This window comes from Daucus carota, chromosome 7, assembly GCF_001625215.2.
Source record: "Daucus carota subsp. sativus chromosome 7, DH1 v3.0, whole genome shotgun sequence".
Classification (NCBI taxonomy): Eukaryota; Viridiplantae; Streptophyta; class Magnoliopsida; order Apiales; family Apiaceae; genus Daucus; species Daucus carota.
In genome coordinates, this window is record NC_030387.2 from 10,568,195 (window position 1) to 10,584,823 (window position 16,629).

General features: G+C 37.1%; 5 protein-coding genes across 5 annotated transcripts; 2 read left to right on the plus strand and 3 right to left on the minus strand.

Moving 5' to 3' along the window:
* The first annotated feature begins 566 nt into the window (after window positions 1-566).
* On the plus strand, window positions 567-4,977 carry LOC108196277 (uncharacterized). The gene is made up of 7 exons (XM_017363491.2): window positions 567-1,695; window positions 2,659-2,799; window positions 2,890-3,255; window positions 3,535-3,777; window positions 4,121-4,213; window positions 4,304-4,504; window positions 4,589-4,977. The coding sequence occupies exons 1-7, from the start codon at window positions 1,390-1,392 to the stop codon at window positions 4,799-4,801; spliced, it is 1,563 nt and encodes a 520-aa protein (XP_017218980.1). The 5' UTR covers window positions 567-1,389; the 3' UTR covers window positions 4,802-4,977.
* Window positions 4,978-5,116: 139 nt separating this feature from the next.
* On the minus strand, window positions 5,117-6,460 carry LOC108195721 (non-functional NADPH-dependent codeinone reductase 2). The gene is made up of 3 exons (XM_017362693.2): window positions 6,105-6,460; window positions 5,772-6,015; window positions 5,117-5,694 (listed from the first exon to the last, which is right to left on the minus strand). The coding sequence occupies exons 1-3, from the start codon at window positions 6,425-6,427 to the stop codon at window positions 5,290-5,292; spliced, it is 972 nt and encodes a 323-aa protein (XP_017218182.1). The 5' UTR covers window positions 6,428-6,460; the 3' UTR covers window positions 5,117-5,289.
* A 702-nt stretch (window positions 6,461-7,162) lies between these two features.
* LOC108193850 (non-functional NADPH-dependent codeinone reductase 2) lies at window positions 7,163-8,755 on the minus strand. The gene is made up of 3 exons (XM_017360682.2): window positions 8,272-8,755; window positions 7,942-8,185; window positions 7,163-7,801 (listed from the first exon to the last, which is right to left on the minus strand). The coding sequence occupies exons 1-3, from the start codon at window positions 8,592-8,594 to the stop codon at window positions 7,397-7,399; spliced, it is 972 nt and encodes a 323-aa protein (XP_017216171.1). The 5' UTR covers window positions 8,595-8,755; the 3' UTR covers window positions 7,163-7,396.
* A 1,456-nt stretch (window positions 8,756-10,211) lies between these two features.
* On the minus strand, window positions 10,212-12,206 carry LOC108194699 (deoxymugineic acid synthase 1). The gene is made up of 2 exons (XM_017361650.1): window positions 12,057-12,206; window positions 10,212-10,451 (listed from the first exon to the last, which is right to left on the minus strand). The coding sequence occupies exons 1-2, from the start codon at window positions 12,204-12,206 to the stop codon at window positions 10,212-10,214; spliced, it is 390 nt and encodes a 129-aa protein (XP_017217139.1).
* A 2,262-nt stretch (window positions 12,207-14,468) lies between these two features.
* On the plus strand, window positions 14,469-15,146 carry LOC108194700 (zinc finger protein 5). Its single transcript, XM_017361651.1, has one exon. The coding sequence runs from the start codon at window positions 14,469-14,471 to the stop codon at window positions 15,144-15,146; it is 678 nt and encodes a 225-aa protein (XP_017217140.1).
* Window positions 15,147-16,629: the final 1,483 nt, after the last annotated feature.

The window sequence follows — 16,629 nt, forward strand, 5'->3', positions numbered from 1 at the left end:
GTCCGAAAAGAAAAACCCGTCTTCTTCCAAGAATCCTGAAAATAAAATAAGGAAACAAGAAGAATATAAGTCAATATAACAAATTACATACATTATAAAAATAAAAATATATCCAATAATTAATTATTAATAAAATCGCGTATATATGCATGTGTTAATCAAAATATTCACACAATTATGAAAACTCATAATTGAGACAATTAAACTATTAATTAGGGCATTTAATAAAATATTAACGCCCATAATTAAGACACAATTAACGCCCTCAAAAGAGGCACAATTAAACCCTCAATTATGAGGCACAATCAACGCCTTTAATCAAGAGGCAGAATTTACGCCCTCAATAATGAGGCACAATTAACATCCTCAATCAAGAGGCACAATTTACGCCTTCAATAATGAGGCACAATTTACGCCCTTAATTTACGCATTCCATTCTGAAACCAAATCTCATACATCGTGAAATTTCCGTCGCCGAAACCGTCAGCCACCATCGCGAAGACGACGATGATATTGAATTTTGAAACAATATACTTGACCACTCCAGAATTACTCACACACCCTATATACAAACAAACACACGCGTATTGTTTAACACCCACCCCTTTTTCTGACACACCCGTGCACACACTGATCAACACTACGCACACACCCACCTCTGGTACACACACCAGTCACGCGCACACTCGCACATAATATACACAGCAGCCACAAAGCAGAAACCAGGAGGGAAAGAGGGGAGAAAACCGGCGAGAGGGGCTGGGACCGGTGGGGGAGTGGTGGCGACAACCGGAGGCGGAGAGACCAGGGAGAAAAGGCGGCGAATCAGAGGGCGGCGGCGACTGGGACAGTGGCCGGAGAGAGGGAGATGCGCGCGCGAGGGAGAGAGAACAGAGAGAGGTGAGTGAATGTGAGAGAGATTCAGGAGAGAGAGGGTTTTCTACTTCACTTTTTTCTTTTAAGCAAGAAACACTTATTTTAAGTTCACCCAAACGGCCCCAATATCTTGAATTTGTGACGTTAATACGTTATTTTGTTTTTTCTTTCTGAATTCACTCGAGATAAAACAGCATCGAAGTAACTCACGAAAATAGAGTTTTCATATAGTTATGATCGAAATAACCTCGCAAACAAAACTACCTTGGTCAACTCTCCCTTACATTCCATCCATCCCCGTCAACTCCAAAGACAGGTAGACACGACACTACCCTCTCTCTCACACACACCCCCTTTGTTTATCTCTCTCTCACAAATACCCTTTCTAATCCCTCCCTCCCTCCCTCCCTCACACACAATTCAATCAAACACCATGCTCTAGTCGACAAAATCACAAACCCCTCAAATCCCAATTGACCCATTTCAAGAACCCCCAATTCTTGATCACAAAACATGTACTTGTTTAAACTGTTATTCATTCTAGGGTTAGGGTTAAGTTTCGATCTTGATTATGGGTATGCTCTAAAAGTCCCTTTTAGGCCTAAAGATGTGCTCCCTGTTCTTCCCAAACAGATTTCTTGGCCTGTTCTCAACAATTTTCACAGTGCTGTTGATTTGTTGCCTGCTTTTGTTGGCTCTGTCACTCCTCATGGGGTGATTAATCAGTGGAAAGGCTCTTGCTTTCATGTTAATGAGGCCAGGCTCGACTTCACGGAGTCCAAGAATCAAAGTCTTGGTGGGGGAGTTCTTTATCTTAAGGTCTTTTTCTGGCTTTTGGATATGCGTTGATTGCGTATTTTTGGATGGAATTGTGGTAGTTTAATGAATGTTTAAGTTTATGAATGTGTAAATTGTGGTGGTGACAGTGCTTGCTTAGGAAATTGTAAGTGGTGTATGTTTAAGTTTATGAATATGGATTTTGGATGTGTAGACAGTGCTTGCTTAGGAAATTGTAAGTGGTGTATGTATGATCCATATATATGAATATTAAGTATGTATGATTGGAATTGGGAATTTATAGGTTATGAATTATTAAATTGGAATAGGAATTATGAAATGTTATTCTGATTGGATTGGTCGTCATTATGTGAAAGTACTTGCGGAGATGATCGAAGCCTTAACTACTACACTCTAGGTGTGTTAAATATAAAATTTTGATTTAGTTATTGCCGCTTTTTAGATTTTAAACCGAGCCAAGTAGATGCAATGAATCCCCCCCCCCCCCCCCCCCCCCCCTCTCAAAAAAAACAAAACAAAACAAAAGTTGGCGCGTTGAATTTTTTGAGAAATCTTATGGGCGTATTTCTAGAAGTGACTAGTTTAGTGTAAAAATGTAAAGGGAATATTTAATGAATTGAGTGTAAATTATGAGATTTAACTATCAAGCAGTTAGTAGTTGGTAATAGCAAATGAAGTTTACTAAATGTCATTGTTAGGCGGTAAGTGGCATGATTAATACTTCTGGTTTATATAAAGAGAGTTTTTTCATTGCTGCTTTGTGGAACTAGGTTTCATTGTGGTAAATGGCTACGTTCTCATTCTGTGCCAAAATATGTATGATAGTATGCCTGGTTGATCGATATCTAAGTGTGATGGCATATCCATGTCTAATATGCAGATGTTGTATATGAAAATGAAGCTTAGCTTTGACTTATCTAATTAACATCTTTTATGATACCCTTTAAGGAATTAATTGCAAGTCTATTTGCTTTTCTTGTGCAGACTTCTGAAGCTCATAGCTGGACCTGTATGGATTTATATGTTTTTGCGACACCATATAGAGTAACCTGGGATTACTATTTCTCAGCTCGAGAGCATACATTGAACATCGACTCTTGGGAGGAACCTGCAGAAGTGGAATATGTAACTTCGTATTATTATATTGTTTGTTTGGTTCATATCCATTACAAACTCATCATTAAATACTTCATGTTCTGATTGATCCCTGAGCAGGTGAAGCAGCATGGCATCTCAGTATTTCTAATGCCATCAGGAATGTTGGGGACCTTTCTTTCAATGGTGGATGTTTTACCCTTGTTCTCTAATAGTGTGTGGGGTCAAAGTGCTAATTTAGCTTTTCTGAAGAAACACATGGGTGCATCATTTGAAAGACGTCCTCAGCCTTGGCGTACTACAATCAATCCAGATGATGTTCACTCTGGTGATTTCTTAGCTGTGTCAAAGATCCGTGGGCGATGGGGTGGATTTGAAACACTTGAAAAATGGGTCACTGGGGCATTTGCTGGTCACACAGCTGTTTGCTTAAAGGATGATTTTGGGAAGCTTTGGGTTGGAGAATCTGGACACGAGAATGAAAAGGTTGGCAGCTGGACTGTCTCGCTAGGAATAATGAATACACTTAATGCTGCTTATCATATTGGTCTGTTGTTTGCTTGCTTAAATTGGAATTGATATTTACAAATATATAACTATATTATTGTATACACTTGTCTTTTTGGGAAATTAAGATTTATATGAAGAATTTGGGTGGTTTTACTGTTTGGGGAAAAACTTTCTCAGAGTCTGCTAAATTGAAGTTTTTTAGCTTTCTATTTATCCCAGAAGGCTGAATGAATATTTGCTTTCATTTTTTCTTAGGGTGAGGAAATTATTGTTGCGATTCCATGGGAAGAATGGTGGGAGTTGTCACTAAAGGATGATTCTAATCCACATATCGCATTGCTACCTTTATCTCCTGATGTGCGTAAAAAGTTTAACTCAACTGCAGCATGGGAATACGCTCGTAGCATGTCAGGAAAGCCTTATGGTTACCACAACATGATATTTAGTTGGATTGACACTGTAGCTGATAACTATCCTCCACCTCTTGATGCTCATTTGGTAAACACTTATCTGGATAACCTTATAAGATATTCCTAGTAGCTTAATGACATACAGTAGATATATACGCCATAACACTACTTTCTTGTTCTGGTAAATATGTTATTGATTTTTTCACCAGCTATATGTGAGACTTTACTGACTAGGACCTGGGTGGCTCATATCCATTTTCTAATCTGCCTTGAGTGATCATATGTCATCTGCCAGAGATGATCTTCTCGAAATAAGCAGTGGTCTTTGCTATAGATTACAGCTTGAGAGTGTGGAGAAGTTTGTACCAAGCATAAATCACGAGGTTTAAATTAAGTCTATCTGTATTTTAAAAATCTACACTTTCTTACAGGTCACTTCTGTCATGTCTATGTGGACAAGAATGCAGCCAGCATATGCAGCAAATATGTGGAATGAGGCTTTAAATAAGAGGCTTGGGACGGAGGTGACTGCCAGTTCTAGCTTATGTATTGTATACAAGACCTTCTTGACCTTCACTCTGTAAAGCATATCGCTCACCTAATTATTTTTGCAGGAGTTGGACTTGTATGGAATTCTAGCAGAGACAGAATCTCGTGGTTTGACCTTTGATCAGTTGCTATCCATTCCAGAACAAGATGAATGGGTCTATAGCGATGGGAAATCAACAACATGTGTGGCCTTTATACTGGAAATGTACAAAGAAGCTGGAGTTTTTGGTCCAGTTTCCAACTCTATTCAAGTAACCGAATTCACTGTAAGTATCTAGAGCTCTGTGGTTGTAGCTTGTTTTTCAGAAAAGAAACTATCGCTTCGTGTCCTCACCTCACGTATTTCACAGATACGGGATGCATACATGCTCAAAATTTTTGAGAAGAACCAGACTCGTTTGCCAAGTTGGTGCAACATAGGAGGTAATCAATCCCCATTCTGCCAAATTCTTGGGGAGTATCAAATGGAGCTGCCTGAATATAATACTTTGGAGCCATATGCAAATATGAATGAGAATTGCCCTTCTTTACCCCCGACTTATGAGAGGCCTTCGCATTGCTAAATTTAAAATGCTGCGCTATATGAAATTGTCATTGACATATAGTGCTCAAAGAGCTGTATTATGTTTAGTTTATCTAGTTTGGGACATGCACTACCTCGTATTCCTAAAGTGTCAACTTGACAAAATACTTCTTGTATATATAGTTGTAATGATAATAATTGTACATCTGTTTTATATTCTGCTGTGCGAAAAGAAATCTCCGTCCTCCATTGAAATACAAAGATACTTAGAGGCGGCCTGTATGTTATAGATCCACATTTTTCTCTTACGTTTTAAATTCATAGGAATTCTACGTGGTGTTGAATAAGACTAATATCACTCTTGAACGGAAAAATGAATGAGATTGTGTACTTTCTATGCTGCTTCTTACATCCCTAGGCCTTGGATGAATTAAGCTTGATAATACCCAAATGACCATGTAAACATAATATTTATTAGGTACTTGCTCTGATACTGACATATACCATTGTATTCTTGCAATGTTGACCTCAAAGTTCTCCATCCCACAGCTCCTCAGCGGACTTAATAGGACCAGTTTCAGAGATGAACATCTGTCCAAGATTTGCCCTGCTCTGCGGGATGCTTGCAATCTTCTTTAACTCTTCGTTGCTCAATTCCCAGTCAAAAATCTCAAGATTCTGCTTTAGTCTCTCTTTGTTGAAGCTCTTAGCCACTACGACAACCCCTTGCTCATAAACCCATCTCAAAGCTATCTGAGCTACAGACTTTCCTTTAGACCTGGCAATTTCCTCAAGGACTTCAGATTCCATCACTCGTTTGGATCCCCAAATGGCTCCTGCTGCTCCAAGAGGAGAGTAAGCGGCAATCATGATTCCATTTGCCTTGCAGAACTCCTTTAGCTTCCCTTGTTGCCATGTGGGGTTCATCTCCACCTACAAACATGCATTGATCAATGTCAAAACACAAAACTGGGCCGCTTGTGCGCATCTAATCTTTTTTTGTTTATTACTTGATTTACTGCGGGAGGTATCTTAGCGAAAGCCAAAATGTCAGCAAGCTTCTTGCAAGAGAAATTGCTGACCCCGATGGATTTAGTTAGACCAAGTGTTTTACACTCTTCCATAGCTATCCAAACAGATTTGATGTCCATGGGGACAAAATCTTCCGGGCTTGGTGGAAAATTGGCTGCCCCATGCTTCAAGGTTACTGGCATATGTATAAGATACTGATCAAGATACCCTAACTTCATATTTCTGCAAAGAATGAAAAGAAAATAAGTTGGAGATGCAAAGTAAAGGCCTTTGTTTCGAAGGTTAAAATGAGTGAGTGGCTTTTGTTATACTGTAGAGTCTTCTGGAGTGCAGGGAGGACATGTTCGCCATGATTATCAGTGCACCACAGCTTAGAGGTGATAAAGACCTCACCTCGAGACTTTATTAAGCCCAGAGATAGAGCTTGAGATATGGCATCACCAAGAGCTTCCTCCGTTTGGTAAACAGAAGCCGTATCAAACATCCTATACCCGAGCTCAATTGCTTCAAGCACTGCTTTTACGACTACTTCTGGCCCTAGAAACGGATAAGTTCCAGTGCCTAATCCAAAAATTGGCATTTTTCTCCCATTACCAGAGCTCAAACCAACTTCCGGAATGCTATGCAGAGCCATCTTTAGAATGTGATGCCGGCCAGGCACCTTAAATAGAGCAAGTATATATACTGATAGTGTTCGGCTCTTTCTTGTTCATTAGTTTTTGTTTTATTATGACTAGGTAGCAGTTTGGAGAGTTGGGATCTCATGTCAGTACATTTATATAGTACATGTATGCATTAATTCTATTACGGATTTGGCTTATTCTTCGCGTAAACATATTATGTCTGCAGGATTCTGTTACTAGAAACATGTGCAGAAGAATTGCCTGGCAACGTGGTTTTTTCTTTTGTCAGGGCTAATGTTGATGTTTACATGCTTGATCCGTTTTGCTAACCGTTACTGTAATCTTTTTCAAGAGTCACAAAAATTTCAATTTATCTGTAGATTTTAAGATGAAGGCACTTCTTGTGATTAAAGCATTTGTGATTTACAAGTTCATCTTGTGTGTTACTTACATTAAGGTTGATATTCTATTTGTTACCACAAGGATGGTTTATGTTACATTTGAGCAGCAATCTCCGGTTATTTGTCTTTAGATCCACTGAATTAGACTTTATTTAAGACCAGCGAAGATTTGGCACATAACAGACTCTTAAGAAGTCGTCTTCTGACATGTGCTAGCGATTTGTAGCAAGGAACTGGGAAGGACGGAAGTTGGTCTCCTGAAGCAGATTAGGTTTTATCATGTGTTCTTTTACACAGTTTGTTGAAACTGCAGCATATTTGATTCAAGAAAGTTTCAGAGCGGAATCACAGAAACAATGTCAGCTGCACTGAACATAGACGACGTTGTTAATATGCTCTAATAATACGACGATGGATAACATGTGAACCAGCAATAATAATTTTATGCTCCTGGATCATTGGGCTTACTATAAAATACAAATGGAGATATACGAAGCACTAGAAAAGCAAAGACAATGGTTGGTCATTCCTTATTCGAAAAGGTTGGCATTATACTTGTATTTCCATGCAATAAGCATCTTAAAGTTCTCCATCCCACAGATCCTCAACTGACTTGATATGGCCAGTTTCAGATACCAAAAACTGTGCAAGATTTGCCCTTCTCTGCGGTATTTCAGCAATCTTCTTGCACTCTTCAGCACTCAACTCCCAGTCAAAAATTTCACGATTCTGCTTTAGTCTCTCTTTGTTGAAGCTCTTGGTAACAATGATAATCCCTTGCTCATAAGCCCATCTCAACGCTACTTGAGCTACAGATTTTCCCTTTGATTTGGCAATTTCGATTAGAACCTCAGATCCCAGCACTCCTTTGGTTCCCCAAACAGCTCCTGCTGCTCCAAGAGGAGAATAGGCAGCTATCATGATTCCCTTTGCCTCGCAGAACTCCTTAAGCTTCCGTTGTTGCCAAGCTGGATTCATCTCCACCTTTGAAAGATAACCAAATTCAGAAGACAAAATTTCAAGATTTTGTCTTGTGCTTGTGCCCTCATGATGTATTTTTTTAATCTTTTTTGTACTTGTTAAGAAAACGATATGATTTATCTAGTTTGTGAACTTGCACTTACTTGATTGACTGCTGGAGGTATCTTAGCGAAAGCCAAAATATCTGCAAGCTTCTTGCAAGAGAAATTACTGACGCCGATTGATTTTGCAAGTCCAAGTGTCTGGCACTCTTCCATAGCTGTCCAAACAGATTTGAAGTCCATTGGAACAACATCTTCCGGCTTTGGTTCAAAAGGGTTTGCTTCAGCCTTTATGCTAACTGGAAAGTGTATAAGATACTGATCAAGATACTCCAACTTCAGGGTCCTTCATAACAATAAACAAGAAAGGATTAAATTCAGCTTTAGATTTTATTTACCAAATAAAATAAATAAGTTGTTCATATGTATTACTGCAGAGTCTTTCGAAGGGCAGGGAGGACACGATCACCGTGATTATCCGTGCACCAGATCTTAGAGGTGATAAAAAGTTCATCGCGGGACTTGATCAGACCAAGACTAATAGCTTGAGATATAGCTTCACCAAGAGCTTCCTCTGTTTGGTAAAGAAAAGCAGTATCAAACATCCTATAACCAACTTCAATTGCTTCAAGCACTGCTTTTACGACAGCTTCCGGGGTCACAAAGGGTAATCCTCCTGTGCCCAGTCCCAAAACTGGCATAGCTTTCGCATTGCCTGAGCTCAGAATAACTTCTGGAATACTTTGTAAAGCCATCTTTCAGTTGCTATTACCTGCTGCTAGCCACTCATGTGATATTCTTATATGATCAAGATGCCATATGTAAATGAACATGTACATGTAAATAGACGAATTGGTTTTGATTTTGAGTTTTTTCTTGGAAAGCAATTCAACAAAAGGTTGTGGCTGTTATTGTCACTAGAAAAAAGGTCCAGAACACAGAATTTGACTCAAAAATTAGAAGAAAAGTCGATGCTTTATATATATGCTATCATGTTTTTAATTTCAAACTAGTAACAATATTTTTACTTCTTCATTTTGAATAAACTTTTCTATATCAAAGACCGACTTGTATGCTGTTAACCACAAGTTCTGCCTTTTTTTTTGTTTTTGCTAAATAAATTCTGCATTTTTGGTTGCATGTTCTTACGAGTATCGTGATATTGACTTATCATCTGCAGTTGAGTTGTTATTATTAAGAAGATGATCATATCCATAGTAGACATATAAATGGTTAAGTAGTTGGGAGAACTGATAGTGGAATCAGAAATCAGGCCAGAGTTTGAACAAGTTTACTCGTAGAACATGCATATTGAGTTCTCAATTTCGATTAAAACCTCTGACAACAGTACTCTTCCATGACCGTCCAGACAGGTTTGAAATATAATTTAACAACATATTCAGCCTTTTCTACCAAAGGGTCTGCATCAACCTTCATGCTTATTGGAAAATGTATAAGATACTCATCGAGTCATCGATATACTCCATCTTCAGGTTCCGACAAAACAATGACAAGATGTTCTTACAACTTAAAAATTTCATTAACACAGTGATTCTCTATTTTTAATAAGGTAATGAATGAGTGGTGCATCTGTATTACTTCGGAATCTTCTCAACTCTCAAGAGCAGGGAGGACAAGATCACTATGATTATCAGTGGACCATAGCTTAGAGATGATGAAGAGCTCAACGCGAGACCTGATATTTTTCTTAGATATAGCTTCACCAGGAGGCTCCTCCGTTTTGTGAAAGTAGCATTATCGAACTTCCTCTTACCAAGTTGAATTGCTTCAAGCCTGTTTCTTCTATTACTAGTAATTCTTTTGTACAATAGTTTATGCTACTAGACTACTTGTTTTGCAACCTACAAAACTAGGGGTTGTTTGGATCAGTTATTTGGTGGTATGGAATAGGAACACCAATTTTTTTAGGTGGTTAAATGATACCCTTCCCACCGATTGGGTTTTCATAATATTCACATTCCCGTTAACACCCATTACCATAATAGTCCACAACCAAGAAAAAGCAGGGAAGATTTCAAACAAGAAAGCAGCAACAGAAAAAGCAGCAGCCAAAAACAGCCTCACTGCGAATGATTACACATTCAACTCTAGAACAAGTGAACAACAGAGTTTAATTTCTGAGAATGAAACATGACCTACTCTGAAGACTGCGATGCAAATGGATACATAGTTAAATACTACTGAATTTCATTTTTCTCCATGCCAGAACTCCTCAAGTGACTTAATATGACCAGTTTCAGTCTTTCAGAGATGAACTCACTTCCGTCGTTTGACCTGACCTGTGGGAGCTCAGCAATTCTTCTTGAACATTCATAGTTCAAATTCCAGTAAAAAAATATCAAGATTCTGTTTTAGTTAAAGCTCTTGGTAATGATAACAACTCCTTGCTCATGAGCCCATCTCAAGGCCACCTGAGCTACAGATTTTCCTTTGGACTCTGCAATTTCCTTGAGAACCTCAGAGTCCAAAACTTTCCGGGTTCCCCGTATGGCTCCCCCTGCTGCTAGAGGAGAGTAAATAGAGATCATGATTCCCTTGGCCTTGCAGAATTCCCGTAGTATAACTTGTTGCCATACCGGGTTCATCTCCACCTTAAAATGCACAAATTGATCAAAAAAATATTATAATTACATGTACCTTGTTCTTGTTTAGGCAGATAGGCAAATTATTGTCTACTAATGCGTTGAATGATTACTCAGTTGTTCATGAAATCAAAACCTAATCACTTCTTTTTTCTTTTTCTCTCGTGCTTTATAAATTTAACATGTTATAAAGACTTGATCAAGCCAAGATCAAGAGCATGAGATATGGCTTCACCGAGAGGTAACTCTGTCTGGTACAAAGCAGCAGCGTCAAGCATCCGCTAACCAAGCTCAATCGCGTCGAGCATTGCTATAATCACCACTTCTAGTACAGGAAGAATAGGGAAATGCGCCGTTCCCACTCCCAGTAGTGGCATGTTTTACCATTGCTCAATACAATTTCTGGAATACCCATGTTTCAGCTGGTATTGTTTTTCTTCTGCTTTTGCAATTTGTTTTCTTTTCGAGTCACATGTATTACAGATTTATGGTATGTGCATAAGTGCATGAATGTGAGAATAAGTGATCACTGATCAATCTGGGATCTTATGCAGCAGCCACCTTCACAGCTTGTTATAAACATGTGGGCGAAGTCCCACATTGTCAAGTTAATTTTGAGTCCTAAACTGAGGGAATCTTGGTTGCCTGTTTTCAAAGAGTCATGCTTGAATTGAGTTCTAGCTCCGCTGTGAGAGCTTTCTCACGCATGGTTAATCACTCAATATCACCAAGAGATGAATGAGATATGATGATCCAAAAATGCTTCTTCAATAACAGAAATATTAAAATGAAATAGCTTTGAGTAAATTAAAATTATGAATATTTTTGAAAAATTTATGAAAATAGTTGTTATTCGAAGGCAACATATGCCTTCCGGTTATAATAACCGGAGAGATATTATGGATATTTTTGAAAAATTTATGAAAATAACCGTGCTAATGATATTATACAACACACATATATTATTTCAATTGTGTTAAAAGTGACAACATATGCCTTTCGATTAAAATAATACATACACAAAAGTTTATTATTTGACATGACTGATGAGTTGATGATTATCAATGCAACTTCATATTCGATGAGTTGACATTTGACATGATCGATGAGTTGATGACAAATTATCTTCGTCATCTGATTTTTGTTTTATGACAAGATTTGAATATAATACAAACATTTTCGTTCCCTAATCTAATTTTTATGGTGAAATAATTAATGAATCAAGCCAAACAAATACAGGATGTCGACATCGACCTTGCAAGTATATTTTCAGTTTCCACGGAACATACACGAATCTTGCTTTTAAAACCGACAACATGTTTATATTCCAGCATCAAACACAGACAAATATATTAATATAAAAGATTCCATCTCCATGAACATGCATTTACACAAAATCTTTCTAACATGAAACGGAACAGAATTACACGTGCAGTTTGCATGCATGCATGCCAAAAGAACACAACATAAACAGGGATCCTCAATCTTTAAAATTTCTAAATATCGATCAACTACGATAAATTTTTATTTAAAAGATCAATTTTTCGGGTCTTGCTTCTTGGCTGCATATTTGACTTTGATCCAGTTGACACCTCCGGTAGCGCTTCTTTTAACTTTCGTCATCCCATTCGACGCCGCAGCTTTGGTTTTCTCGAAATTTTCACTCATTTTTCTTGTCAATTTCTTCGATCCTCCCTCGCCGTGCTTTACATTCTCCGGCTTGACGTTTTGCGGCTGATCTGCCCATGGATTATGGTCATCCATCTCGAATATGAAGAATATGTGTACAATTTACTTTCGGAATTGTGTAAAAAATCAAAAGAGAGAGAGAGGAGTTGTTACGAATCTATATATAGATTTATAGCTTCGCTGCAGACGTAAAATTTTACAAGAAATTCGGATCATTTTTGCACCTCTAGCACGACGGGTTCTAGTGAGGATTGTTTAGTAAAATTGCAGGATTTTCTCTCTGTTTACACATCACACAACAATTTCGCTGAAACAGTTGATTATGAGTTGAGAATTCAACAATGCGTGTTATTATGTAACTTCTCGAACAAATGAGTGGTTCCTATCTTTTTTTGGTCGAGAATCGTTGGTATATTTGAATGTATTCTCAAAAAATAGTTATATTTGGTTACATTAAAATTAGGGTCGTAAAAAGCGGAATCAAACTTGATCGGTGAAGTTACAGAAAAAGAATTAATCAGAGATTTATTGAATTGATTGGGAATTAATTAGATTGATTAGTGATTAATCGGAGATTTAATCAGTTCGACGAGTTACGGAACATGAATTAATCGGTGATTAATCGTGATTAATCACCAATTTTCGAAAGAGAGGCTAAAATACATATTTATAACCCTCATTATCATTTAATGTTATAATATTTTATACATTCTTACATATGTGTGTGTTCCAATTCATTTAGTTCTACCAACATTTCTGTCTTTTGCCCTTGAATAATGGAAAATGTTATATGCAGAGCAACATTTTTAGTTCCAGAGCAAATACAATTCTCTCTCCCCCTTCATCTACATAAATCATACATTTTTAATAAGAATTCCTGCAAATTGTTCTGGATATAAAAATTTTGATGTGGAAATAACATTTCCCTAAATAATTCGAGAGTTGAGTGGCGAAATAGTTTTTTTTCCTACAAGCCAAAGCTACCAACAGGTGATTAGTTCACATTAAACATATGCTCAAAGATACAAATATGGTTCCCTCCTTAAAGAAGATTTTCCAGATCTTATGTAGACAGGTGTTAAACTGTTAATATAAGTGCTTGCATCCCTTTTCACTTCCTATATTCCTTTTATTAGCAAATACTCTATTTTAACAGTCCTTGAAGAGCATCCTATGAACATGGTCAGGATATATGTATATCAGCTTAATTTTATTTTTGATTCTATGTGCTGCAAGATTTATTATCACAAAGAAACTTCATTAACTGCTGATGATTAGAAATCTACGGATTAGTCCTGCAATACATGCATCATTTAAAGGATATCTCTAGTTGAGCGCTATATAGTTGTAGTCTAGATTAGCCCCTGCCACAGAATTTAGTTCATCTATTTCTTGATATGCTTTACTACACAAATCTAAGGATCCACCAGTATATAATCAATCGATGTAATGTCATATAAGCATGTTTAGTACAAGGGTGTTACCGATGTAACTTAGGACTTTCTCTTAGCGCGTACGTGATTGTTCATATCAAGTTCAGACTGGTGATAACTTTATTCGAATTGCAGTTTGAAGATCATGGAATTGCTTTTTAGTATTGCACATTGTATCTCTGTGTTGCATTGTCAATACTGTTTTTTCCAACATTCTTCACAGGCCAAAGCTAAACGAAAGGGGACGAGCAAGAACATAGGTTCACATTAAACATATGCTCATAAATATAAGTATATAACATATATATTGTTCCCTGCTTTAAGAAGATTTTGCAGATTTTATGAAGACCATATTGTTAATATTAATATGTTCCTGCATCACTTTCCACTTGTTATATTCCTTATATGAGCATTTTGAAGCACAGGGGTAGATTTGATGCAACTTAAGACCTTCTCTTGTAGCTAAAATATCCCATCAAGTCATGGTTTTCACTTCTGGAGGGCGCCAGAGGCAGAGAGAATAAATTCTGAAACGCACAGGATGTATTATAATCACTGTTTACACATACTTTAGGTGCAGTTCAGAGATCATGGGTCAGGGATTCTGTTTTATTATTGCACGTTAATTCCTGAGTTAACTGGAGAACTTTATGGTTTATTTGCTGCATTCTTCTAGAATACCTTAAATTAGTATTGCACGAGATAGCTTCCTTAATCCGACTATCTGTTTTTCACAAGTTTTAAATGGACTGTGGTATATTTTTTTCTTCTGTTCATGATTATGATACTATTCTTATACTTAGATGCGATGCATTGTTGAAGCTCAAATGAGTTGACTATAAAAGGAAGAGTACCTGAATTTTATCTCATCACATTTAGGGAGCAAATATATATAATTACAGACATGAAGCAAAATATCTCTATCCTATCATCAACCTGGGATGAAAAGAATCATCACCTATCTAGTAAAAGCTATATCAAGAAGAAGCTTAGATTATTCGGTACTGAAGTAGAGTTCTGCAAATATATCCACAGCACACCAGATGCAGGTCCTGACGGGAGTGCCAATTCATCATCAACAAGTTCATCCGAAAGGCAGATGGTCCACGTGGGAAAGTGTGCAACAAGTGATGAGGGCAAGAAGTTCGAGTGTCAATACTGTTCTAAGGAATTCAATAATTCACAAGCTCTAGGAGGTCATCAAAATGCTCATAAGAAGGAAAGGATGAAAAAAAAGAGGTTGCAGCTTGAAGCTAGGAACGCTAGCATGAGGCGTTACCTTGAACCTTTTCAAAATATTTCTTCTTTTGGTTACCATGGCTCTGCTCCCTTGTTCTACGATACCTCATATAATGTTCCCACAATCACTTTCTCTGATTCAGATTCCCATATTTGCTTCACTCCATATGATCAGAATTCGGTTTCCAAATGCTATTCTGTTCCAGAGAATCTACCATATCATAAGGATTTCTGTAAATTTACTCCTAATCATACAGATCATTCTGTTGCTATCCAGTCTCCTCGTTTCTCTACTTCAGAACTGAATTATCTCTCTCTGGATCTTCACCTGGGATTTAGCTGATAACTTATACATCACACAATTCTACGCCGATTCTTCTCTAGGCACTCTGGTTGTTTGGCCGCCAAAACATAATTTCATGTCAGCAAGAAGGCTCATTCAAGTGCCCAGCTTGTTAAGAAAGAAGGCTCGATCTTGATGAGCTTCTATAAATTTATCAGTGTAATTGCATTTGCAGGAAATAAAGTTGTCTTGCGATCAACATATATATTACGTACTTTTTTCACATTGTATTAAATAAATATGAACACTGGTCAGAGTGAATATTTAGATTACTTTTATTTTTCCAAGCAATGTATAAATCAGAAATATTAAATTCATAAAGGAAAGTTCCATATGCTCTTAAATTTTGAACAGGGCAACCAAAGTTTTTTAACTTGACTCACATGTTTAAAATTTTACACACTTGTAAATTAAAATTAATAGCACATATAAAACAATATGTTGATCACAATTTGGTTCATATTGATATCAATAATTAAATACTTTGCTTCAGTGCAGATATATTTATATGAGGTCAACCAAAATTTAATACTCCCTCCGTTTTAAATTAGATGACCACTTCCAAAAAATCACACAGTTTAAGAAAAATGGATGTTCACAAATTAATTGCATTGAATGACCATAACATGTGGAGTGAGATTGATCTATGAAATATAAATAAGAGATATATGGAGTAGAATTGACTTTGGAAATATAATTTTGCGTTAAAAGTTGAAGTGGACAAATAATTTGAAACATAATTTTTTTTCCAAAGTGGACATGTAAATTGAAACGGATAAAACGGAGGGATGATCAAACTTCAGTGTGAAAAGTGTGATTCACACATGCAGTAAGATGATATAGTGCGTGGGGCAATACGATCTCGGAGATTTTTATTTTTCTTGACCTACGTGTATAAAAAGTTAGTGTATAAAAAATTAGAAGTATATATAAGAATATGAGAATTCTAGTGTTTGTTTCGGAATTTTTACTACATTTCCAAATAATTTAATCACTTATCAGTTTTAATTTATTTTAAATAAGAAGCATTTTTTAAAATTTGACACAAACAACTCCACATGGGGACGACCATTTCCCGAAACGAGACCATTATAACGACCCTAACATACCCGGGAACCGGATCATGCATGTGAGAAATTTAAGTGTGGAATAGTTGAACTATCATCAAAACTGAGATATAAATAAAAGGTGAGCAGAACCTAGCAAGAGAAAGGGAAACCATCCCTCACATAAATCTATAGACTCACGAGACATACCAAAGTTACACTGAGAAATATTACGGAGAGGTTTCACTGCCCTGCAATCCTCCACCATTTTCTTAGCGTGTTGTGTCCAAGTGATCTACTATGCCCTCTGAAACTCTGCTACACGCTGTAAAATATTTCACACATAAATAGACTGAAATTGAGATTGGCTATGTACATCTGAAACAACACATGAGATAACATCAATGTTCAGCAATAAGCATACCTTGACATTATTA

What these genes read in the sequence shown, in the direction of transcription:
- LOC108194700 (XM_017361651.1), top strand. Translation starts at nt 14,469, where the DNA reads ATGAAGCAAAATATCTCTATCCTATCATCAACCTGGGATGAAAAGAAT.
- LOC108195721 (XM_017362693.2), bottom strand. Translation starts at nt 6,427, where the DNA reads ATGGCTCTGCATAGCATTCCGGAAGTTGGTTTGAGCTCTGGTAATGGG. An exon ending in GCACTCCAGAAGACTCTACA is followed by an intron (nt 6,016 to 6,104) that starts GTATAACAAAAG and finishes CATTCTTTGCAG; the next exon opens with AAATATGAAGTTAGGGTATC. An exon ending in TACCTCCCGCAGTAAATCAA is followed by an intron (nt 5,695 to 5,771) that starts GTAATAAACAAA and finishes GCATGTTTGTAG; the next exon opens with GTGGAGATGAACCCCACATG.
- LOC108196277 (XM_017363491.2), top strand. Translation starts at nt 1,390, where the DNA reads ATGTACTTGTTTAAACTGTTATTCATTCTAGGGTTAGGGTTAAGTTTC. An exon ending in GGGGAGTTCTTTATCTTAAG is followed by an intron (nt 1,696 to 2,658) that starts GTCTTTTTCTGG and finishes TTTCTTGTGCAG; the next exon opens with ACTTCTGAAGCTCATAGCTG. An exon ending in CACCTCTTGATGCTCATTTG is followed by an intron (nt 3,778 to 4,120) that starts GTAAACACTTAT and finishes ACTTTCTTACAG; the next exon opens with GTCACTTCTGTCATGTCTAT.
- LOC108194699 (XM_017361650.1), bottom strand. Translation starts at nt 12,206, where the DNA reads ATGGATGACCATAATCCATGGGCAGATCAGCCGCAAAACGTCAAGCCG. An exon ending in CGTCGAATGGGATGACGAAA is followed by an intron (nt 10,452 to 12,056) that starts GTTAAAAGAAGC and finishes GTGCATTTTAAG; the next exon opens with GTGGAGATGAACCCGGTATG.
- LOC108193850 (XM_017360682.2), bottom strand. Translation starts at nt 8,594, where the DNA reads ATGGCTTTACAAAGTATTCCAGAAGTTATTCTGAGCTCAGGCAATGCG. An exon ending in GCCCTTCGAAAGACTCTGCA is followed by an intron (nt 8,186 to 8,271) that starts GTAATACATATG and finishes ATTGTTATGAAG; the next exon opens with GACCCTGAAGTTGGAGTATC. An exon ending in TACCTCCAGCAGTCAATCAA is followed by an intron (nt 7,802 to 7,941) that starts GTAAGTGCAAGT and finishes TATCTTTCAAAG; the next exon opens with GTGGAGATGAATCCAGCTTG.